General features: G+C 44.4%; 1 protein-coding gene across 1 annotated transcript in view; it reads left to right on the forward strand.

Annotated features, from left to right (window-relative positions):
• The first annotated feature begins 1,830 nt into the window (after positions 1 to 1,830).
• LOC123994797 (protocadherin Fat 4-like) overlaps positions 1,831 to 24,804 on the forward strand; it is a 30,197-nt gene continuing 7,223 nt past the window's right edge. Inside the window, exons 1-10 of the mRNA XM_046297789.1 lie at positions 1,831 to 1,949; positions 2,295 to 2,547; positions 3,002 to 3,349; positions 19,335 to 19,762; positions 20,441 to 20,656; positions 22,307 to 22,576; positions 23,080 to 23,251; positions 23,623 to 23,803; positions 23,918 to 24,168; positions 24,329 to 24,555. Coding sequence (XP_046153745.1) covers positions 1,929 to 1,949; positions 2,295 to 2,547; positions 3,002 to 3,349; positions 19,335 to 19,762; positions 20,441 to 20,656; positions 22,307 to 22,576; positions 23,080 to 23,251; positions 23,623 to 23,803; positions 23,918 to 24,168; positions 24,329 to 24,528 — 2,340 coding nt within the window. The 5' untranslated portion in view covers positions 1,831 to 1,928 and the 3' untranslated portion in view covers positions 24,529 to 24,555. The remainder of the gene's footprint in view (positions 1,950 to 2,294; positions 2,548 to 3,001; positions 3,350 to 19,334; positions 19,763 to 20,440; positions 20,657 to 22,306; positions 22,577 to 23,079; positions 23,252 to 23,622; positions 23,804 to 23,917; positions 24,169 to 24,328; positions 24,556 to 24,804) is intronic.

Here is a 24,804-nt window from a genome sequence, read left to right on the forward strand (position 1 = left end):
GGAGCAGGTTGACAACTTCAAGTTCCTTGGTGTCCACATTACCAACAAACTAACATGGTCCAAGCACACCAAGACATTCGTGAAGCGGGCACGACAAAACCTATTCCCCCCCAGGAGACTGAAAAGATTTGGCATGGGTCCTCAGATCCTCAAAAGGTTCTACAGCTGCACCATCGAGAGCATCCTGACTGGTTACATCACTGCCTGGTATGGCAACTGCTCAGCCTCCGACGACAAGGCACTACAGAGGGTAGTATGAACGGCCCAGTACATCACTGGGGCCAAGCTTCCTGCCATCCAAGACCTCTATACCAGGTGGTGTCAGTGGAAGGCCCTAAAAATGGTCAAAGACTCCAGCCACCCTAGTCATAGACTGTTCTCTCTGCAACCGCATGACAAGCGGTACCTGAGCGTCACAAGTCTAGGTCTAAGAGGCTTCTTAATAGCTTCTACCCCAATCCATAAGACTCCTGAACATCTAATCAAATGGCTACCCAGACTATTTGCATTGCCCCCCTCCCCACACCACTGTCACTGTCTGTAGTCATCTATGCATAGTCACTTTAATAACTCTACCTACATGTACATACTACCTCAACTAACCGATGCCCCGCACACTGACTGTGTACCGGTACCCCCCTGTATATATTGTTATTTTTTACTGCTGCTCTTTAATTACGTGTTACTTTTATCTCTTATTCTTATACATATATTTTTTGAAACTGCACTGTCGGTTAGGGGCTCCGAAGTAGGCATTTCACTGTTTGGTGAATATCTGTTGTATTAGGTGCATGTGACTAATACAATTTGATTTGGTATGATTTGAAACGCAGCGTTTCATTGGAAATTAATGTAATTCTGTTGTACCAAAATGCAATAAAGCTGTCGGTGTGTTCGAAGCTTAACATGTATGTGTAAATTGATTTTGCATGGCTTTGCACGTAACGCGAGAGGTGTGGTCAGCATGTTCAGGCAGACGTTCAATTGTAGGTGACAGTAGCTCATTCGGCTCATTGTTAGCTCTTTTCACCCGCGATAGGCTCCAACAAGTTTCCCCTTGCCTGTGCTGCGATTTGACTAGGCTACATGAATGCCGCCAGCACGGACCGTACCCCCTGGAAACATTTATGTGATCTAAATGCATGCGGTTTTCTCACTATCATCACTTGTGTGAAAACACCAATGGAGAGGTAACTGCGCTCAAATGGTTAAGATTGTGTCTTTGATCACGAAAATGGACACTGCTGGATCATTAATCAAATGGAAAACTTTTATTTTTTATCTAATGGTAAGTTTCCTCGAATTACGATAATCATTCAGGACTTTCAAGAGCTCCATAGCCCTACATGTTATTTTGCATTCTATAACATTTTCTGTTTTATTCAACCTGCTTTCATATGATCTCTATTATTCACCTGAGGTCCTGAAAGTCTAGTCTTGTATTGCCTAGTTGTAGTCCACTGTAGCTTTGGAGTCGGTTCCAAATTCCAAAGAAACCATGTACCCTAAAGGGGCAGTGCAGTCTAAAATGTGATTTCCTGTACTTTATATATTTCCACATTTTTATTTTTTACCATTTGAATTGAAAACAATTACAGTAAGGTACTTCATTGTTACCCAGAAGTCATTTGATATTGAGATAAAAACTGCTGTGTTGGACTTTTTAAAGGTTGGCTGGCTATGAACTCCTGTTCAAACAGAAAAGTTTTCCAATTGAAATACTGAGAAAGCAGCAGACAGAAACAGTTATAGAGTCCTCTCACTCTATCTGAAGTAATAGAACAAGTTGGCATTATAGGGATTGTCAAAAGGCAGGATCCCGGGGGAGGGGACGAATGAAACATTCAAGACTGGTCTCTGGTGCTGTGAATGAGAAATCGAGAAAGAAGTGGAGCAGCTAAAGTGCAGCGCCTCCAATTCAAAGTATAATGTTACTACCTTCAGAAAAGGTATGCCACAAAGGCTGTTTTCACCTCTTTGTGTCAGACTGAGGGACTAAGAAGTGTCTGTTCCGGTTGATGAAGGTTTCAGTTTACCATAGATGTTTTGTGCTTCAAAATGTTACTCAATATACAACATTAATTATATAGTGGTATCCACACTGGAGTAGTTATTCTTTTGCTTCTATATAAAATACTGAACCACACATATTGGACATTAATATAATATGTTTTGTAAGATTTTTTATTTATTTTGATAAAGTCACACACTGTTTGCAATGAACTTTTTTTGTATTGCCACAAATGTTACCGCTCTAATGCCTCCATTGGGGTGTGCTTTGTCTGTTTTAACAGGTTGTCAACTTCATGTTTTTATATGGAGTGCCATTTTCCAATATGGCCAATGCTAGCCAAGCTGCCAGCAACCAGGAGAAGTGGTCCAATATGACCTTGGTGCAGCGGCACCCTCTGTCCTCCTGGTATCAGAGATCTCATTGGCATGGCAACAGCAAGCCAGGCGCTACACATTTTCCACAAAGACGTCTCACACCACTGTCCTTCTCCAAACTTGTCTATTCTTTTCAAGTGAAAGAGGACACACAACCAGGTAGAGCAGTGTTTACACCTTTCCTTCTGTCAGATATTTAAATGTTGATTAGTTAAGCTTGTTCATACATGTTTGTTCTTAAATCCAGAGTCACATGCCTCAGTTACGAAGTCTTCAGGCTGATTCAGACTGACTGATTGGCTTAGGAAGTTATTGGTAGATGTTAATGCTCAGTATTTCTTTTAAACCTCATGGCTCTAAATTAAATTCCACCAACTCCCCTGCCTATTTCAGTTCGAGGATTAAATACCTCCTGGGGTGCTCCACCTTCCTCATGTAAGAGAATTGTGATGAAACATTGTGGGGAATGAACGCACAACACTGGTGTTGCCAGCGCCATACTTTAACCCCACTGAGCCATTGGAACCAGCATTGGTAATAGTAAGTTACCAAACCATCAGACCATTCAGAGAATGTCATCCTGACTGTACTGTCTAATTCCATGTGTTGACAGGAACGATAGTGGGGAACGTGGAAGTAGGAGAGCCTAGCAAAGGATCGACAAACACCATCTTCTCTGTGTTGGAGGACGACGGGGAGGGCCTGTTCCTGCTCAGCCGTCTCTCCGGTGACTTTCTGTTGTCACGCTCCCTGGACTACGAAACCCAGAGACTCTACATCCTGACAGTGGTAGTGAAGCACAGGGACTTAGGGGCCAGCAGAGTCCGGGTCTATTTTAATGTGCTGGATGTCAACGATAACCTTCCAGTGTTCAGACTGGACTCTTACTCCGTCTCTGTACCAGAGGACAGCCCTGTTGGAACCTGTTTCCTTGATCTCAATGTCTCTGATGCGGATGACGGTGAGTGTGGAACAACATGTTTAACATACCACCTGACACAGACCGGTGCTGTATAGACCAAGGTTGTGTTTATTAGGTATCAAACAGACAAGGCATTACCAGTTTCAGTCCTATTTATTTATTTACTAGTCAGCCCCATCACATGATCAAAGCCACATCAAGGCTTGTCTGCTGAAAACAGGCGCTACTCTATACATTAAATCAATCACAATTATTATTAACCTGGGCAGTTGATCACGGATCTATGATCATTTCAACGGTGGTTGAGCTCATTGCAAATGACTAATTAAACAACTATCTCTTGAGTGAGAGAGAACAAAAACAACACAACATTTTAAAAATCCATTACTATACTGTATACACAATGTTGATTTAAAAAGAAAGTACACGATACAGGTAATGCTGAACAGAATGTAAAAAGCAACATGTCTGTAAATTCTAAATAGCCCCTGTTAGGATACAGTAGGCCTGCAGGTAGTGCATCAGTATATGGGTGTGTTCTGTCACTGTCTGGGGTCTGGTTCAGGCAGTCTCAGAAGGCAGGCTGCAGGCCTGGGTCCTGGGACCAGTCCAGGTAGGTCTTAACTAGCCTGGTCAGCCAGTAGTAGGCAGACATCTGGCAAAATGGGATGTCCTCCAGGAAGACCAGGATGAGAATGTCCCTGTGCTCCACCTGCAGACGGAGGATGGCCAGTCGCAGCTCCAGGGAACACCAGTTACTGTGCAGGTAGTGACGACTCCGCACACACAGGGTTTGGTGGGTGCCGCAGACAGAGACACATGAATGGAGGCCCGGCAGCAGCTGCTCCTTCACCAAGTGCTTGTTTCTCCCACTGTACAACGCAAAGCCATCGTAGCGGTAGCACCCCCTGGGGTTGCCACTCCTCACAGCCTCCACACAACCTCCTCCAGCTAGCCATGGATGATATGGCAGAAGGCCAGCAGGTAGTCCCCGGCCAGCTGATGGAGCAGCACCAACAGCATGAAGAGGAGCAGGCCCAGGGATAAGCAGAGGAACAGGACAAAGCCCACGTCCAGGGAACAGTTGGTCTCCAAGTACATGGGGATGCCATTTAAATTTTTACATGTAATCTCCGGTTCTCCATCATTCCATAAAAAGACCTGGACATGTCTCTGTCCTCTGACCTAGTTGTTCAGCCAGGCTTTGGTCTCCCAAGTGGCGCAGTGGTCTAAGGCACTGCATCTCAGTGTTAGAGGCGTCACTACAGACACCCTGGTTCGATTCCAGGCTGTATCACAACCAGCCATGATTGAGAGTCCCATAGAGCGGCGCACAATTGGCCCAGCGTCGTCTGGTGTTTTGGCCGGACATTGTAAATAAGAATTTGTTCTTAACTGACTTGCCTAGTAAAATAATGGTTCAATTTATGACCAAAATCATTTGGATCCTGCTTGTCGAACATCTCCAAAATCATGGCCATTAATATGGAGTTGGTCCCCCCTTTGCTGCTATAATAGCCTCCACTCTTCTGGGAAGGCTTTCCACCAGATGTTGGATCATGGCTGCGGGGACTTGCTTCCATTCAACCGCAAGAGCATTAGTGAGGTCGGGCACTGATGTTGGACGGTTAAGCCTGGCTCGCAGTCGGTGTTCCAATTCATACCAAAGGTGTTTAATGGGGTTGAGGTTAGGGCTCTGTGCAGGCCAGTCAAGTTCTTCCACACAACGACCTCAACAAACCATTTCTGCATGGACCTCACTTCATAGACTGGGCATTGTCATGCTGAAACAGGAAAGGGCCTCCCACAAAGTTGGAAGCACAGAATCATCTAGAATGTCAGTGTATGCTGTAGCGTTAAGATTTTCCTTCACTTGGAACTAAGGGGCCTAGCCCAAACCATGAAAAACAGCCCCAGACCATTATTCCTCCTCCCTCGAACTTTAAAGTTGGCACTGGATTCGGGCAGGTAGCATTTCCAGAGTTGTACGTCGGACTGCCAGATGGTGAAGCGTGATTCATCAATCCAGAGAACGTGTCTCCACTGATCTAGAATCCAATGGCGGATGGTGATCTTAGGCTTGTGTGTGGCTGCTCAGCCATGGAAACCCATTTTGTGAAGCTCCTGATGAACAGTTCTTATGCTGACATTGCTTCCAGAGGCAGTTTGGAACTCAGTAGTGAGTTTTGCAGGACAGGCAATTTTTACACGCTACACGCTTCAGCGGTCACATTCTGTGAGCTTGTGTGGCCTACCACTTCTCAGCTGAGCTGTTGTTGTTCCTAGACAATTCCACTTCACAATAACAGCACTTACAGTTGACCAGGGGAGCTTTAGCAGGGCAGAAATTTGATGAACTGACTTGGAAAGGTGGCATCTTATAATGGTGCCACATTGAGTCATTGAGCTCTTCAGTAAGGTTGTTCTACTGCCAATGTTTGTCTATAGAGATTGCATGGCTGTGTGCTCAATTTGATACACCTGTAAGCAACGGATGTGACTGAAATAGCCGAATCTACTCATTTGAAGGGGTGTCCACATACTTTTGTATATACAGTGCATTGGGACCCCTTGACTTTTAACACATTTTGTTACGTTACACCCTCGGTGGGAATACCCAATGTGGTATGGATCTCAATTTAGTCCAAGATGGCATAGTAGTCTTCTTTTTGTCTTGTCCTGTCCCGTGTATATATTGTATACATTTTTTATATTTTGAATCTCATTTTACATCTACGGACTGAATATACTCCCCTGCAACCCGCCTCACCCAATGTGGTATGGATCTGCTTTTTTATACTTTAGAACCAGAACCCCCATCAGAAGCTAACTAGCTACTAGTCAGTTAGCCACTGCTAGCGATCATTACCGTTAACTCTGACATCAGCCAGCCTCAGCCAGGTCAATTCCCGTCGATCGATCAACAACTGGTCTGCCGACGTAACCGTCCGAGGGGGTTTCAACAGGCTCTTCCGTTGCGACATACCCGAGGCCTATCTGCTAGCCCCGACCTGCTAGCTGTCTGAATCGCTGTGTCTCCAGCTCGCCTAGCTACTCACTGGACCCTATGATCACTCAGCTACACATGCCTCTCCCTAATGTCAATATACCTTGTCTATTGCCTTTTTGGTTAGTGATTTGTCTTATTTCACTGAAGAGCCTCCAGCCCTGCTCAATATGCCTTAGCCCCCCCCCCCACACACACACACACACACACACATGCAGTGACCTCACCTGGCTTAAATGGTGCCTCTAGAGACAAAACCTCTCTCATCGTCACTCAATGCCTAGGTTTACCTCCACTGTACTCCCATCCAACCATACCCTTGTCTAAACTTGGACATGCTTGTCAACCCGTCCGTCCTACAATCTAAGCTAGACGCCCTCAATCACACACAAATTATCAAGGAACCTACCAGGTACAACCCTAAATCCGTAACCGTGGGCACCCTCTTAGATATCATCCTGACCAACTTGCTCTCTAAATACACCTCTGCTGTCTTCAACCAGGATCTCAGTGATCACTGCCTCATTTCCTGCGTGCATAATGGTCAAACGACCACCCCTCATCACTGTCAAACGCTCCGCTAAAACACTTCAGCGAGCAGGCCTAATCAACCTGGCCCGGGTATCCTGGAAGGATATTGATCTCATCCCGTCAGTAGAGGATGCCTGGTTGCTCTTCAAAAGTGTTTTCCTCACCACCTTAAATAAGCACGCCCCATTAAAAAAAACTGACTGCCCTTGACCAGCACAAAAACATCATGTGGCGTTCTGCATTAGCATTGAATAGCCCCCGCGATATGCAACTTTTCAGGGAAGTCAAGAACCAATATACCAAGTCAGTCAGGAAAGCTAAGGCTAGCTTTTTCAAGCAGAAATTTGCATTGTGTAGCACTAATAACAAAAAGTTTTGGGACACTGTAAAGTCCATGGAGAATAAGAGCACCACCTCCCAGCTGCCCACTGCACTGAGGATAGGAGACACTGTCACCACCGATAAATCTACGATAATCGATCATTTCAATAAGCATTTTTCTACTGCTGACCAAGCTTTCCACTTGGCTACCTCTAACCCGGCCAACATCTCAGCACCCCCTGCAGCAGCTTGTCCAAGGCCCCCACTTCTCCTTCACCCAAATCCAGACAGCTGATGTTCTGAAAGAGCTGCAAAATCTGGATCCCTACAAATCAGCTGAGCTAGACAATCTGGACCCTCTCTTTCTAAAATGATCAGCCGAAAATGTTGCAACCCTTATTGCTAACCTATTCAACCTCTCTTTCGTATCGTCTGAGATCCCCAAAAATTGAAAAGCTGCCGAGGTCATCCCCCTCTTCAAAGGGGGAGACACTCTAGACCCAAATTGTTATAGACCTATATCCATCCTGCCCTGCCTTTCTAAAATCTTCAAAAGCAAAGTTAACAAACAGATCACTGACCATTTAGAATCACACCGTACCTTCTCCACTATGCAATCTTGTTTCCGAGCTGGTCATGGGTGCACCTCAGCCACGCTCAAGGTCCTTAAAGATATCATAACCGCCATCGATAAAAGACCATACTATGCAGCCGTCTTCATCGACCTGGCCGAGGCTTTCGACTCTGTCAATCACAGCATTCGCAATCATCGGCAGACTAAATAGCATTGGCTTCTCAAATGACTGCCTCGCCTGGTTCACCAACTACTCTCAGACAGCGTTCAGTGTGTCAAATCGGAGTGCCTTTTGTCCGGACCTCTGGCAGTCTCTATATGGGTGCCACACGGTTCACTTCTCGGGCCGATTTCTTTTCTCTGTATATATCAATGATGTCGCTCGCTCTTGCTGCTGTTGATTCTCTGATCCACCTCTACGCAGATGACACCATTCTTTATACTTCTGGCCCTTCTTTGGACACTGTGCTAACAAACCGCCAGACGAGCTTCAACGCCATACAACACTCCTTCCTTGGCCTCCAACTGCTTTTCAATGCTAGTAAAAGTAAGTACTTGCTCTTCAACCGATTGCTGCCCGCATCTTCCCGCCCAACTAGCATCACTCCTCTGGACGGTTCTGACCTAGAATATGTGGACAACTACAAATATCTAGGTGTCTGGTTAGACTGTAAACTCTCCTTCCAGACTCACATTAAGCATCTCCAATCCAAAATTAAATCTATAATTGGCTTCCTATTTCGCAACAGCCTCAACACTCTACTCAGCAAATTGGATGTAGTCGATCACAGTGCCAATTCTTTTGTTACCAAAGCCCCATACACTACCCACCACTGCATCCTGTATGCTCTCATTGGCTGGCCCTCACAACGTATTCGTCGCCAAACCCACTGGCTCCAGGTCATGTAGTATAAGTCTTTGCGAGGTAAAGTCCCACCTTATCTCAGCTCACTGGTCACCATAGCAATACCCACCCGTAGCAACTGCTCCAGCAGGTATATTTCACTCGTCATCCCCAAAGCTGACACTTACTTTGGCCGCCTTTCCTTCCAGTTCTCTGCTGCCAATGACCGGAACAAATTGCAAAAATCACTGAAGCTGGAGTCTTTTCTCCCTCTAACTTTAAGCTTCAGCTGTCAGAGCAGCTTACCAATCACTGTACCTGTACACAGCCCATCTGTAAATAGCACACCCAACTACCTCATCCCCATATTATTACTTACCCTATTGCTATTTTGCACCTCAGTATCTCTACTTGCACATCATCTGCACATCTATCACTCCAGTGTTAATGCTAAATTGTATTTTTTTTGCCTCTATGGCATATTTATTACCTACCTCCCTACTCCTTTTCATTTGCACACACTGTACAAAGTATTTTTTTAAATTTTCTATTGTGTTCTTGACTGTACGTTTGTTTGTAACTCTGTTGTTTTTGTCGCACTGCTTGGCTTTATCTTGGCCAGGTAGCAGTTGTAAATAAGACCTTGTCCTCAACTGGCCTACCTGGTTAAATAAAAATATATAGTTTTGTATTTTTAATACATTTGCTAAAAATATCACATTTACATAAGTATTCAGACCCTTTTCCCAGTACTTTATTGAAACACCTTTGGCATCGATTACATCCTCGAGTCTTCTTGGGTATGCAAGCTTGGTACATCTGTATTTGGAGAATTTCTCCCATTCCTCTCAAGGTTGGATGGGGAGTGTTGCTGCACAGCTATTTTCAGGTCTCTCCAGAGATGTTCAATCGCGTTCAAGTCCGGGCTCTGGCTGGGCCACTCAAGGACATTCAGAGAGTTGTCCAGAAGCCACTCCTGCATTGTCTTGGCTGTGTGCTTGGGGTTGTTGTCCTGGTGCAAGGTGAACCTTCACCCCAGTCTGAGGTCCTGAGCACTCCGGAGCAGGTTTTCATCAAGGATCTCTCTGTACTTTGCTCCGTTCATCTTTCCTTCGACACTGACTAGTCTCCCAGTCCCTGCCGCTGAAATACATCCCCACAGCATGATGCTACCAGGTTTCCTCCAGACGTGATGCTTGGTATTCAGGCCAAAAAGAGGTCAATCTTGGTTTCATCAGACCAGCAAATCTTGTTTCTCATGGTCTGAGAGTCCTTTAGGTGCCTTTCGGCGAACTCAAAGTGGGCTGTCAAGTGCCTTTTACTGAGGAGTGGCTTCCGTCTGGCCACTCTAACATAAAGGCCTGATTAGTGGAGTGTTGCAGAGATGGTTGTCCTTCTGGGAGGTTCTCCCATCTCCACAGAGCAACACTGGAGCTCTATCAGAGTGACCTTCAGATACTTGGTCACCTCTCTCACTAAGGCCTTTCTCCCCCAATTGCCCCGTTTGGCCTGGGGGCCTGTTCTAGGAAGATTCTTGGTTGTTCCAAACTTCCAAGTTTAAGAATGATGGAGGCCACTGTGTTCTTGGGGACCTTCAATGCTGCAGAAATGTTTTGGTACCCTTCACCAGATCTTCCAAAATATGTTCAATCAATTGAATTTACCGCAGGTGGACTCCAAGTTGCAGAAACATCTCAAGGATGATCAATGGAAACAGGATGCACCTAATGTTACGTCCTGACCATAGAGAGCCCTTATTTTATATGGTAGAGTAGGTCAGGGCATGACTGGGGGGGTTTTCTAGTTATTATTTTCTATGTTGGTGTTTGGTATGATTCCCAATTGGAGGCAGCTGGCTATCGTTGTCTCTAATCGGGGATCATTTTTAAGTAGCATTGTTTCCACCTGTGTTATATGGGATATTGTTTTGAGTTAATGTATTTTGTTTGTTTCGTTCTTTTTTTGTTGTTTTGTGCGTTCCTAATAAATAATATGTGGAAACCATATCGCGCTACAGCTTGTTCCGATAATTATTCCAGCGAACGTGACAAAATATCCCATCACAACAGGACCAAGCAGCATGCCCGGGAGGAGATGGCATCCTGATCTTTGGAAAAGATCGAGGAGAGAATATCCTGGACTTGGTAGGAAGCCTTGGCAAGACACGAAAGCCTGCTGTGGAAACAGACGACGGGAGAGAAGGGAGGACAGCGACGACGCCGGGGTTCACGGCCAAAGAGAAAGCCCAAAAGACAGCCCAATTTTTGTGGGGGAGGCACATGGGCTGGTTCAGCGGAACCGGGAAGTGAGCCAGAGCCTGTGTGGGAGTCGATAGAAGAAGGTAATGAGAGATACCGGAGAGAGGTTGTGGAAAGGAGTATGCTGCAGTGCAGGCGCGTTGAAAAGCACCATCTGTGCCAGCTCTACGCACCAAGTCTCCAGTACACCTTCACAGCCCAGTGTGTAAAAGGTCCGGTACAATTGATGCCGGCTATACGCAGTAGGTCTCCAGTGCGTCTTCACTGCCCAGTACGACCTGTGCCAGCTCCTCACACTTGCCGGGCGAGGTGTGTCATCTAACCGGTACCATTGATGCCGGCTATATGCACCAGGTCTCCAGTATACCTCCACAGCCCAGTACGACCTGTGCCAGCCCCACACACCAGGCCTCCAGGGCACCTCACCAGTCCGGTACGTCCTGTGCCTGCTCCACGCACTCGCCCTGAAGTCCAACAGCAGGCCGGTACCACCTGTGCCGGTTCAACGCATCAGGCCTCCAGTGCACCTCTTCAGTCCGGTACGTCCTGTGCCGGCTCCACGCACTAGGCCTCCAGTGCGCCTCCCCGGTCCGACGACGGTCCCTGGTCCGGCGTTTCCGGCGATGCTCCCCGGTCCGGCGCTTCCGGCGACGCTCCCCGGTCTGGCACCTCCGGCTCCAGGGCAGGAGCCTTCTTCTGCGCCGATGCCCAGCCCGAGCACGGCGTCCAGTCCAGCTCCAAGGCAGGACCCTTCCTCTGCATCTAGGTCCAAGCACAATGTTCAGCCTGGGTCCATGGCTGGATAAGCGGGTTCTTCGGCCCGCACCAGAGCCGACCCCGATGCTGGCGGGATGAGTGGGTAATTTGCCCCACACCAGAGCCGACACTAGACACCCCCCCCCCCCACCAACCCTCCCTTTTGGTTTCAGGTTTTGCGGCCAGAGTCCGCACCTTTGGGGGGAGGGGGGGGGTACTGTCACGTCCTGACCATAGAGAGCCCTTATTTTCTATGGTAGAGTAGGTCAGGGAGTGACTGGGGGGTTTTCTAGTTATTATTTTCTATGTGGGGTTCTAGTTGAGTTTTTCTATGTTGGTGTTTGGTATGATTCCCAATTGGAGGCAGCTGGCTATCATTGTCTCTGATTGGGGATCATATTTAAGTAGCATTTTTTCCCACCTGTGTTTTATGGGATATTGTTTTGAGCTAGTGTAAGTTACACCTCTTAGTTACGTTTTGTTCTTTGTATGTTTCTAATAAATAATATGTGGAAACCATATCGCGCTGCAGCTTGGTCTGGTAATTATTCCAGCGAACGTGACACCTGTGGTCAATTTCAAGTCTCATAGCAAAGGGTCTGAATACTTATGTAATAAAGGTATATATGTTTTGTATTTTTTTTAAATTAGCTCAAATAAATTAAACCTGTTTTCACTTTGTCATTATGGGTTATTGTGTGTAGACTCAGTCTTATTCTCAAATGGATTACATAAATAACATATCTAATGTAACAAAATGTGGAGAATGTCCAGGTGTCTGGAATACACTGTATATGTTGGTCAGGGCCCTGGCAATGGTAATTATACAATAAAAGTCTAGGAATTATGTATCTGTACTGTTAACAGATAGTAGTTACTTTCTGGTCCTTCGACATTGGTAAGTACCCATTGATAGCTGGTATTTACTAGGAAAGTATTAGGTAAGTAATTGTTCTGTTATTCATGTTTTAACAAACAGATCAAACAATATATACATGCCTCAGCTGCACTGTTCAGGTCAGTCATATCCACAACTCTGCTGAGAACCATGACTGGAAGTCAAAATACTCCGGCGAGGAGAATATCTTGGTGGCAAAGTCAGACCCACACAGGAAACGTGACCTACATAATAGGAAACTATTATTCTGACATTTCACATTCTTAAAATAAAGTGGTGATCCTAACTGACCTAAGACAGTGAGTTTTTATTAGGATTAAATGTCAGGAATTGTGAAAACTGATTTTAAATGTATTTGGCCAAGGTGTATGTAAACTTCCGACTTTGCAACCGGATTGGTAGGTAACAACACATCTGCCACGCTGATCCTCAACTCAGGGGCCCCTAAGGGGTGCGTGCTCAGACCCCTCCTGTACTCCCTATTCACCCATGACTGCAAGGCCAAGCACGACTCCAACACCATCATTAAATTTACAGACGACACAGCAATGGTAAGCCTGATCACTGACAATGATGAGACAGTCTGTAGGGATGAGGTCAGAGACCTGGCAGTGTGGTGCCAGGACAACAACCTTTCCTCAATGTGATCAAGACAAAGGAGATGATTGTGGACTACAGGAAAAGGAGAACCGAGCACGCCCCTATTCTCATCGACGAGGCTGTAGTGGAGCAGGTTGAGAGCTTCAAGTTCCTTGGTGTCCACATCATCAACTACCTATCATGGTCCAAGCACACCAAGACAGTTGTGAAGAGGGAACGACAATGCCTATTCCCCCTCAGGGGACTGAAAAGATTTGGCATGGGTCCTCAGATCCTCCAAAAGTTCTACAGCTGCATCATCGAGAGCACTGGTTACATCACTGCCTGGTATGGTACATTCTCGGCCTCCGACCGCAATACACTACAGAGGGTAGTGTGTACTGTTCAGTACATCAGATGCCAAGCTTCCAGCCATCCAGGACATCTATACCAGGCGGTGTCAGAGGAAGACCCTAAACATTTCCAAGGACTCCAGCCACCCTAGCCATAGACTGTTATCCTTGGTCCCGCACGGCAAGCGGTCCCGGAGCGCCAAGTCTAGGTCCAAAAGGCTTCTTAACAGCTTCTACCCCCTGAACAGTTAATCAAATGGCTACTCAGGCTATTTGCATTGTCCCCACCACCCCATTTTTACACTGCTGCCACTCTCTGTTTAGTACCCATGCATTGTCAATTTACCTCTACCTACATGTACATATTACCTCAATTACCTCAACTAACCGGTGTCCCCACACATTCCCTCTGTACTGGTACCCCCTGTTTATAGCCTCGCTACTGTTATTTTATTGTTGCTCCTTAATTATTTGCTATTTCCCAAAAAATATCTTAACTGCATTGTTGGTTAATTAAGGACTTGTAAGTAAGCCGTTCTGGTCTACACCTGTTGTATTCACATCATGTGACAAATACAAATTGATATAATTTTAGATCCATTCCTAATCTCGAGACAGAATTTGAGGGAACAATAGAGTAGTTGAGTTTGAGGAATGCGCTTCCAGTACCGGATGGACTGATCCTAGAGGATGCATTTTTATTCAACCAACCCCAGGATCCAAAGATCCAAACAAAACGTGAATAGTCCCAATTGAACAAAGACCAGCCTCATTTTTATTGTGAAATAGAGACACTGACCAGTTAGAAGGAAATGGTGATGCTGGTCCTGGAGTTTGTCCAAGAGAATTATGTTCAGTCTTGTCCAGTTGAGTTCTGTTTTATCCAGTGAACGTTAATTGATCCAATGAGATAAATGATTGAGAAGCAGAATGATGCACTATCCAAGATGTTGGTGGGATTACTTGTCCAGTGGATTGAATTCCTGGTGTAGTTCCACTGCTTTCTCTGTGACCTGTGTTGTCTGTGTACAGCTTCTTTTAGTATGGTTACATATTTTACTATATGTGTAATCCCTTCCATACATGAAGGGCACATTTTGGCATTTGCTGAATGATCAATGAGAAACGCTATATTGCAAATGTACGGTCCATTACTAGATGTCCGAATGTTTGTAAAATAAGCCAATGGCGGCTGGCCGTGCACCGGGGCCAGATCTTCCGGGAAGTCATCGAACAAAGTCTCTCTGACATTCGGTTTCCATTTTATAAAATGTTCAAATTTTGGTCATTTTTCCGCTGTCCTGGTAAATTCCACCAGATGGCGAATGGAATCTTATTGCAAATGTACAAAACATCACCAATCACGACATGGCCATTTCTCCTAAACAGAAAAGACTTCGAAGACGAAACTTAGTGAGCATAGGTTTGGACTAATGGGCTGTCAGCCCCGAAAAAGATGGCGTCAAGGTCTCAACGCTTTTTGAGTTAAGGCCATTTTTCTGGGATTAAAGGTCAAGAATGAAAATAGAGCACTAATTTGACCACTTCACATTAAAGTACTTGAACCTACAGTGTCAGGAAAAAAGTACCAGCCATTTATCTATTGTAATTTATGAGAAATCGTAAAATGTACAATTGGTTATGCTCAAAGAAATGTGTTTTCCCCCCAAAAAAGTTACAGATCCAGTTGCAGCATGTTCAGACGAATCTGTTAAGGTGGGTGTCGGAGCTCTGCGAGATTTCTGTGATTTAAAAAAAATCACACACACTCATTCAACCCTCTGTAAATCAGTCAGTTCTTAATGTAAAGACTTAAAACTCAATATTCTATAAGAGGCTATGCCAAGGAGGATATTTATTCACTTTCAGGAAGTGCCTTAAATTGGGGTCATAGGGGCTGTTTCGAAGAGTTAAAAAGTTCAGATCTTTCCAAAACTTCATGTGTGTGATTAGGCAACCCTCATGAACTGTAAATCAGTCATTTCTCCCATCAGATTTTGAAGACAAACTCACACACACAGCAAGGATGGAGTGACACAGTGTGGGGCTTACAGCTACACAGTACCTGCAATAGTTTGAACTATCAAAGAACCGTCAGACCTAGAGCTCTGAAACTTTAGAAACCTGTTCTAGAGTTCAAGTCAATAGTGCACGGTGAGTTATGTGGCTCTAAAAGGTTCTCAGACCGAGAAACGGCCTCGTACATTTGCAATAGCTTCAATTCATTTTGACCATCACGAAAATGACGACATTTAGAAATGTCCCAGAGTCGCAAGACTCGGTGCATTGAAACCGCCTCGGCCCACAGAGACGGACCCCAACGTTTCTGTCCGATGACAATAAAATGTTTAAAAAATTTAATGACAAAATATGACAGAAGTATGTTCATACAGTTCTAATACATGTATAATTGACCCCCCAAAAATTGAAAGAATTTCAAAAAACGGTCCAGAAAGCACTTCTTTAAGGGGGTGATATGTTTTTGAAAACAATTTCAAATTTTCAAAATTTGACCCTTGGGTCTTGACTTGATGTGCATTTACAATATGAAAATTTACTGTGGAGTGTGCTCGCCATCTATTTGATTTTTGCTGTGTGACACTTGGCATTTGCCATATGTCATTTGCAATAAGTTTTGAATTAACCTGTTGCGACGAGCCATCCCGGATCCGGGATCATGAATACAGCCTCAAGCTCATTACCATAACGCAACGTTAACTGTTCATGAAAATCTCAAATGAAATGAAATCAATATGCTAGCTCTCAAGCTTCGATTTTTGTTAACAACACTGTCATCTCAGATTTTCAAAAATATGCTTCTCAACCATTGCAAAACAAGCATTTGTGTAACACTATTGATAGCCTAGCATAGTATTATGCCTGACATTCAGCAAGCAACATTTTCACAAAAACCGGAAAAACATTCAAATAAAATCATTTACCTTTGAAGAACTTCAGATGTTTTAAATGAGGAGACTCAGTTAGATTGCAAATGTTCAGTTTTTACAAAAATATTATTTGTGTTGACAAATCGCTCCGTTTTCTGCGTCACGTTTAGCTACGAAAGAAACCTGTATCCAGGATTGTGTAAATCTATCCGCAAGCTCATTAGCATAACGCAACGTTAACTATTCATGAAAATCGCAAATGAAATGAAATAAATCTATTTGATCTCAAGCTTAGCCTTTTGTTAACAACACTGTCATCTCAGATTTTCAAAAATATGCTTCTCAACCATTGCAAAACAAGCATTTGTGTAACACTATTGATAGCCTAGCATAGTATTATGCCTGACATTCAGCAAGCAACATTTTCACAAAAACCGGAAAAACATTCAAATAAAATCATTTACCTTTGAAGAACTTCAGATGTTTTCAACCCATACGTAGAATGTATGCACACATGACTGTAAGTCGCTTTGGATAAAAGCGTCTGCTAAATGGCATATATTATTATTATTATTATTCAATGAGGAGACTCTCAGTTAGATTGCAAATGTTCAGTTTTTACAAAAATATTATTTGTGTTGCCAAATCGCTCCGTTTTCTCCATCAAGTTTGGGTAAGAAAAAAAAAGAAAATGAAGTCATTACTTTTTTCCAAATTAACTCCATAATATCGACAGAAGCATGGCAAACCAATGTTTAGAATCAATCCTCAAGGTGTTTTTCACATATCTATCGACGATAAATCCATCGTGGCAGTTGACTTTCTCTTCTGAAGAAATGGAACGCACATGGACCTAGAGATTACGCAATAATTTCGACACAGGACACCGGGCGGACCCCTGGTAAATGTAGTCTCTTATGGTCAATCTTCCAATGATATGCCTACAAATATGTCACAATGCTGCAGACATCTTGGACGAACGGCAGAGAGCTTAGGTTCATTCATGGCACATTCACAGCCATATAAGGAGACGATGGGAAACAGAGCCTCAAAAATTCTGCTAATTTCCTGTTTGAGGTTTCATCTTGGTTTTGCCTGTAGCATGAGTTCTGTGGCACTCACTGATAATATCTTTGCAGTTTTGACAACGTCAGAGTGTTTTCTTTCCAAAGCTGCCAATTATATGCATAGTCGAGCATCTTTTCGTGACAAAATATTGCGCTTAAAACAGGCACGTTTTTTAATCCAATAATGACATAGCGCCCCCATAGGTTGAAGAGGTTAAACAACGTCCATTTGAGTGGTATTGTACATCGTGTATATGTTTCGTACAGTGCCAATAAGTTCCCTTTAATTTTTGTCCATTTCATGGGGCTATTCCCTTATATAATATAATAATAATATATGCCATTTAGCAGACGCTTTTATCCAAAGCGACTTACAGTCATGTGTGCATACATTCTACGTATGGGTGGTCCCGGGGATCGAACCCACTATCCTGGCGTTACAAGCGCCATGCTCTACCAACTGAGCTACAGAAGGACGTTTTAACAAGACACTTTAGGTTCATTTTATTTGAACTCTTCTTCACTTCCTCTTAGCCTCTATGTGAGAGTAAGTGGTTTGCAGTGTCTATATGCAATACAAAGATGCCAGACAATCATAGTCTAAAGGCAGATCACACACAACATACAGTGCATTTGGAAAGTATTCAGACCCCTTGACTTTTTCCACATTTTGTTACGTTACAGCCTTATTCTAAAATGGATTAAATACAAATAAATCCTCAATCTACACACAATAATGACAAAAGAAAAAACAAGATTTTAGAAATTTTTGTAAATGTATAAAAAAAAATTAAAAAAACTTATTTCCATAAGTATTCAGACACTTTGCTGAGACTCATTTGAGCTCAGGTGCATCCTGTTTCCATTGATCATCCTTGGACTCCACCTGTGGAAAATTCAATTGATTTGACATATTTTGGAAAGGCACACACCGGTCTATATAAGGTCCCTTCAATGCTACATTTCTGTAGCATTGAAGGTCCCCAAGAACACAGTGGCCTCCGTCATTCTAAATAGAAGAAGTTTGGAACCCATCAAGAATCTTCCTAAATCTGACGTTTGGAGTTTGGCAAAAGGCACCTAAAGGACTCTCCGACCATGAGAAACAAGATTCTCTGGTCTGATGAAACCGAGATTGAACTCTTTGGCCTGAATGCCAATCGTCACGTCTGGAGGAAACCTGGCACCATACCTACGGTGAAGCATGGTGGTTGCAGCATCATGCTGTGGGGATGTTTTTCAGGGGCAGGGACTGGGAAACTAGTCAAGATCGATAGAACTATGAACGTCCTGTTGGACGGTGACCCTTCAAACAGGGCAACGACCCTAGGCACACAGCAAAGACAACGCAGGAGTGGATTTGGGACAAATTATCCCCAGCCAGAGCCCGGACTTGAACCCGATCAAACATCTCTGGAGAGACCTGAAAATAGCTGTGCTGTGACGCTCCCCATCCAACCTGACAGAGCTTGAGAAGATCTGCAGAGAAAAATGGGATAAACTCCCCAAATATCGGTGTGTCAAGCTTGAAGTGTCATACCCTAGAAGCCTTGAGGCTGTACTCGCTGCCAAAGGTGCTTCAACAAAGTACTGAGTGAAGGGTCTGAATACTTGTGTAAATGTTATGTTGTTTTTTAATACCTTTGCAAAAATTTCTAAAAACCTGTTTTGGCTTTGTCATTATGGATTATTGTGTGTAGATTGATGAAGATTATTTAAAAATATATATATTTTAGAATAAGTCTAATGTAACAAAATGTGGGAAAAAAAGTCTGAAGATGGGGTCTGAATACTTTGCGAATACACTGTACTTTACACATTTGTATTCAAATTATGATAGTTATCCATCCATCCATTTTATTGGTAGACTACCTGATATTATAGATGATGTTTCTTTCAGATATCCTATCCTTAGTATTGAATAATCCTCCTTGATGTTGTCTGTCAGGTATGAACGGAGAGGTGGACATAGAAGTGACAGGCGAAGATGGCGACACTACATTCTCGGTCAATCCAGACGGTGCTCTCTGCCTAAACATAGAGTTAGACAGAGAGAGCAGCTCAGACTACCGTCTGACAGTCCAGGCTAGCGATCGTGCTCTGTCCATTTCTAGACGCCTGACTGCCACAGCACGTGTTGTCGTCAATGTAGACGATATAAACGACAACATGCCGTCTTTCACGTCAGCCGGTAGTGTCACCATCCCAGAAGACACTGCTCTCCAGGCTGTTGTCATGGTGATACAGGCAGTGGATGTGGACTCAGGATCCAACGGGGACGTCGTCTACACCCTGGAGGACACGTCAGTCAGCGTGTTCAGTATCAACAGTACTAATGGTCGTCTGTACCTGCAGCAGCCTCTGGACAGAGAGCAGGTAAATTGACTACTTTTACATTTTTTTCTTTCTAGCACTGATTTTGCTGATAGTGGCATGGTTTCACTTTCATTGATCATTATTATGTGGTAGTGTTACCTACTTAAGTAGGTTTCTTTCTATTTAGAATCTATTTATTGGGATAGGGGATGTGATACATCTGAGACAGATAGAGGACATACAAGTGGTAGACCTGGGGATCAAATCCCCACTGCTAGAGGCCATGCATAGTACAGGGTTGTCAACACGACCACTAGACTAGACCCCAGTACCTTACCTCTTTTAGAATATCTGCTAATAAACTGAACTCACTTTATATTTTCCTCACCCCGAAAATTGTTTATGGGTCAGGAGAAACCGTAATCCATGGTTCTTTAAAAATGCATTACAAACTTCAGTTAACTTTAGCCATCACTAGCTAAAAATCTATGGAAGTGATAGGGTCAGCCACTGAAACCTACTAAAATCAACGCAATTACTTGGTTTGATGTTACTTGTCACCTGTGTGCCCCATGCCCCTATCACTCCCACAGATGTTTTGCTAGTTAAAGTTAGCTGTGGTTAAACTGGCTATTTAAAGTAAACCAACCATCTGACATTATATAGTAAAATAGTAAACTTCCCCTTTAACGTAATGATCTGCTAAATGACTGAAATGTAAATGTCATGTAAATTCAGTTGGATACGCTGACTGTCACTGTGACAGCCACAGACAGAGGCTCTCCTCCGCTGGCCTCCTCTATGAACCTAGCAGTGCATGTAGAGGACATCAACGATCACAACCCAGAGTTCCCACACAACTACTACAGCCTGGCAGTCCGAGAGGATACCCCCAGAGGAAGCAGCCTGTTGCAGCTCCGTGCTCTGGATGGGGACATTGGCTATAATGGACAGGTGTGGTACAATGAGCTGTCTCAGGGTCACAAGAAAGACAATAGGTCTAATGGACAGGTGCAGCAACGAGCTGTCCCAGGGTCAGACGAGATATTGGGATTACATTTAATGTACACTATATATACAAAAGTATGTGGACACCCCTTCAAATTAGTGGATTTGGCTCTTTCAGCAACACCTGTTGCTGACAAGTGTATGAAATCAAGCACACAGCCCTGCAATCTCCATAGACAAACATTGGCAGTAGAATGGCCTCACTGAAGCCTCCCGAGTGGCGCAGTGGACTAAGGCACTGCATTGAAGTGTTGCGGCGTCACTACAGCCTGGGGTTCGATCCCAGGCTGTCTCATTGCCGACCGTGACCAGGAGTCCCATAGGGGTTTGGCCGGGAGGGCTTTACTTGGCTCATCGTGCTCGATCGACTCCTTGTGGCAGGCCGGGCGCCTGCAGGCTGACTTTGGTCATCAGTTGAACAGTGTTTCCATTGACACATTGGTGCTTCTAAATTAAGAAAGCGGGTGTTTAGAAGCGCTGCTTGGTGGGTCATGTTGCAGAGGTGAGACAAGATTGTAATCATGAAATTGGGGAGAGAAAGGGGGTATAATTGTTTTTGAAAATAACGAATGGCCTCAGAGACTATCACCATGACACCGTCATAGGATACCACCTTTCCAACAAGTCAATTCGTAAGTGCTGCTATTGGCAAGTGGAAGCCGCAAAGTAGTAGGCCACACAAGCTCACAGAACGGGACCGCAGAGTGCTGAAGCGCGTAGAGCCTGAAAATCGTCTGTCTTCAGTTCCAAACTGTCTCTGGAAGCAACGTCAGCACAGGAACTGTTCGTCGGGAGCTTCATGAAATGGGTTTCCATGGTCGAGCAGCCGCACACAAGCCTAAGATCACCATGTGCAAAGCCAACCTGTAGCGGTGTAAAGCTCACCACTATTAGACTCTAGCAGTGGAAACACATTCTCTGGATTGATGAATCAAGCTTCACCATCTTGCAGTCCGACAGATGAATCTGTGTTTGGCGGATGCCAGTAGTACACTACCTGCCCGAATGCATAGTGCCAACTGTAAAGTTTGGTGGAGGAGGAATAATGGTCTGGGGCTGTTTTTCATGGTTCCAGTCTAGGCCTCTTGGCTCCAGTGAAGGGAGATTCTGTGCTTCCAACTTTGTGGAAACAGTTTGGGAAGGCCCTTTCCAGTTTCAGCATGCCAATGCCCCCATGCACAACGCGAGGTCCGTACAGAAATGCTTTGTCGAGATCGGTGTGGAATAACTTGACTGGCCTGCACAGAGCCCTGACCTCAACCACATTGAACACCTTTGGGATGAATTGGAACGCTGACTGCGAGCCAGGACTAATCACCCGTCATCAGTTCCTGACCTTACTAATGCTCTTGTGGCTGAACAGAAGCAAGTCCCCGCAACAATGTTCCAACTTCTAGTGGAAAGCCTTCCCAGAAGAGTGGAGGCTATTGTATAGGGGGCGGATCAACTCCATATTAATGCCTATGATTTTGGAATGAGATGCTCGACCAGCAGGTGTCCACATACTTCTGGTCATGTATTTGTTTTTAATGTTCTGAAAGGTCTGTCTGTTTTTGCAAACATGACCAATAAGAACTCTAAACTCTAAATGGACAGGTGCGCTATCAGCTGTCTCAGGGGAGTCCGTTCCTGGTGGACTCAGTCCGAGGTGTCATCTCCCTGATAGACAGGCTGGACAGAGAGAGAGACTCCTTTCACCTGCTAGCCATCACAGCCATGGACCAGGGCAGCATGCCCAGGTCAGCCACTGCTGTGGTCAACATCACTGTCCTAGATGTCAATGACTGCAGCCCGCTGTTCTCTCCAGACACACTGACGCTCCATGTGTTGGAGAACGGCAGAGACCCGTCTCAGCTCACCCACCAGGTAACTGCTGTGGTAGGGTTATTGGTTTATTATTAAACCCTTATTTAGTTAGGTAAGTCATTATAATAAGGACTTGGTTAGGACCTGGAGTAATCTGACTGAACTACCCTCCAGCTTCATATGAACAAACAGATGATGTGGCAGCTCATCTCAGAACACAGAACCAAATCTTCCATCATGCATTGGCCAGCTCCTCGATATGTCTGTCACGAGAGGCTATGATTGTCTCCTGTCATAACATCAATCACATAATGTTACCAATATAATTTTGATGCGGCCATAATGCATTGTAAGATTTGTCATTTAGTGTAATCTCATAATGATGATTGAGTTATTATTAGCCATTTTGAGTCTGTTAAACAATTGCCACATGACATACAGTAGGACATGACATACAGTAGTATCATGAGTTGAATACAATACAAGTAATACATTAGTAATATATTATACCTGTTGCCTTTCAGTAATCTTAACCCCCCCCCTCCCTCCCCAAATGTGACCAGGTGTCAGCTAGGGATGATGATCTAGGGGTGAACAGCCAGATGAGGTACTTCATAGATAGAGACTGGGAGGGTCTCTTCTCTCTGTCGCCAAACGGCACCTTTCACATACTACAGAGCCTGGACAGGGAGGTGACATCTCTCTACAAGTTAGACATCATGGCTGTCGACTCAGGTGATCAGGATCTCTGCTTCCGTATGACAAAAACATGTTGTTCCTTTAAGAAATATCAGAACTCAGTTTTTTCTGCTTTACAAGTATAATGTATACACATGAGAGCTGTACCTAAATTGTACACTGTATATCACATTGTGAAATCCGGCTGCAGTGATTTGTGTGTGATGTAGGATTTAGCTAAGCTATCTCTGAGCAGTAATGAATATGGAATAAGATGTTATTTTATGTTTGTCGAGACATCACAAAATAATCAAATAATAATCAAATAAAAAATCATACATGCTTATAGCAAGTAATAAAGCATAATACCTGCAGGCTATTTATCTTTTTGTTGCCGTTGATATTGTTCTTTTGTTTGTTCTCTTCAGGTTTGCCGCCTCTGACAGGGACTGTGACAGTCCATGTTGTAGTGGACGATATGAATGACAACCAGCCAGTGTTTAGTGAGGAGGTCTACACCACCATTGTCTATGAGGATAGCCCTGCAGGCACAGTGTTTGCCATGGTCACAGCCTATGATGCGGATGAAGGTGTCAATGGACAAATAAGGTACAGTTCCCTTGACTGAAGTCCTGTGGATCCTCATCACTGGAGTTGAGAAAGAATATATGGTCAGATCCTGTTTGATTCACTGCTGTAATGTGATGGTTACCTATATTCCAGGTACTCCATAGAGAGTGCCGATGGACCCTTCTCTATTGAGGACACGTCTGGGGAGCTGTTGACCACTGGCGTGCTGGACAGGGAGGCGGTGGCAATCTACAGACTGACTGTGGTGGCCAGGGACACACACCCCACACAGCAGCTGTCCAGCTCTGTACAGGTGTCTGTCCTGGTTGCGGATGTCAACGACCACTGGCCTCAGTTTCTCCACAGCCCCTATGTGGCTAACATGCCGGCTGGATCTGCTCCGGGTGAGGGGGTTTAGTAACAGCAGCCATTTTAGATATCATAGATAAACAAGGAAAACGAAATAAATCATATTATTACAAATGCCCTTTATTAATGCGATTATGATAGGTGTACAATGTGTTTATGATTTGTTTCAATGCTGTTTGTGCCCGTGTTCGGCAGGGTCTGTTGTGTGTGCGGTGAGAGCAGTGGATGGGGACTCAGGGATCAATGCACAGCTTCACTTCTTCTTATACGGGCAGAACACTGGCCAGTTCTTCATCAGCCCACACAGGGGAACCATTTTCACCACTGGTGCCCTCGCAGGGACAAACGACTTCACTATCAATGTGCACGTGGAAGACGGGGGGAGACCATCCTAAATTTGACACAACAACTGTTACCATCAGGTTCAAAGTTCTAATCTGTATCTGTCTGCTTTGGGAGTTGTGGGGAAGGTCTGTATAAAGGGGGGGGTTGCGGAGGGCGGAGCTAGCATGTTGGAGTGAACGGCTGTGCGTGAGAGGCTCCTGCAACTTTTTTGCAAAATAATCTAATTTAACCTACTTTATTGCACTTTTTACAACAAACGTTTCTTTCTAATACAAGATTGTAACTTTTTATATGAAAATGCCGAGTAATAAGCGACCAAAGGACAA

This window comes from Oncorhynchus gorbuscha, linkage group LG14, assembly GCF_021184085.1.
Source record: "Oncorhynchus gorbuscha isolate QuinsamMale2020 ecotype Even-year linkage group LG14, OgorEven_v1.0, whole genome shotgun sequence".
NCBI lineage: Eukaryota > Metazoa > Chordata > Actinopteri > Salmoniformes > Salmonidae > Oncorhynchus > Oncorhynchus gorbuscha.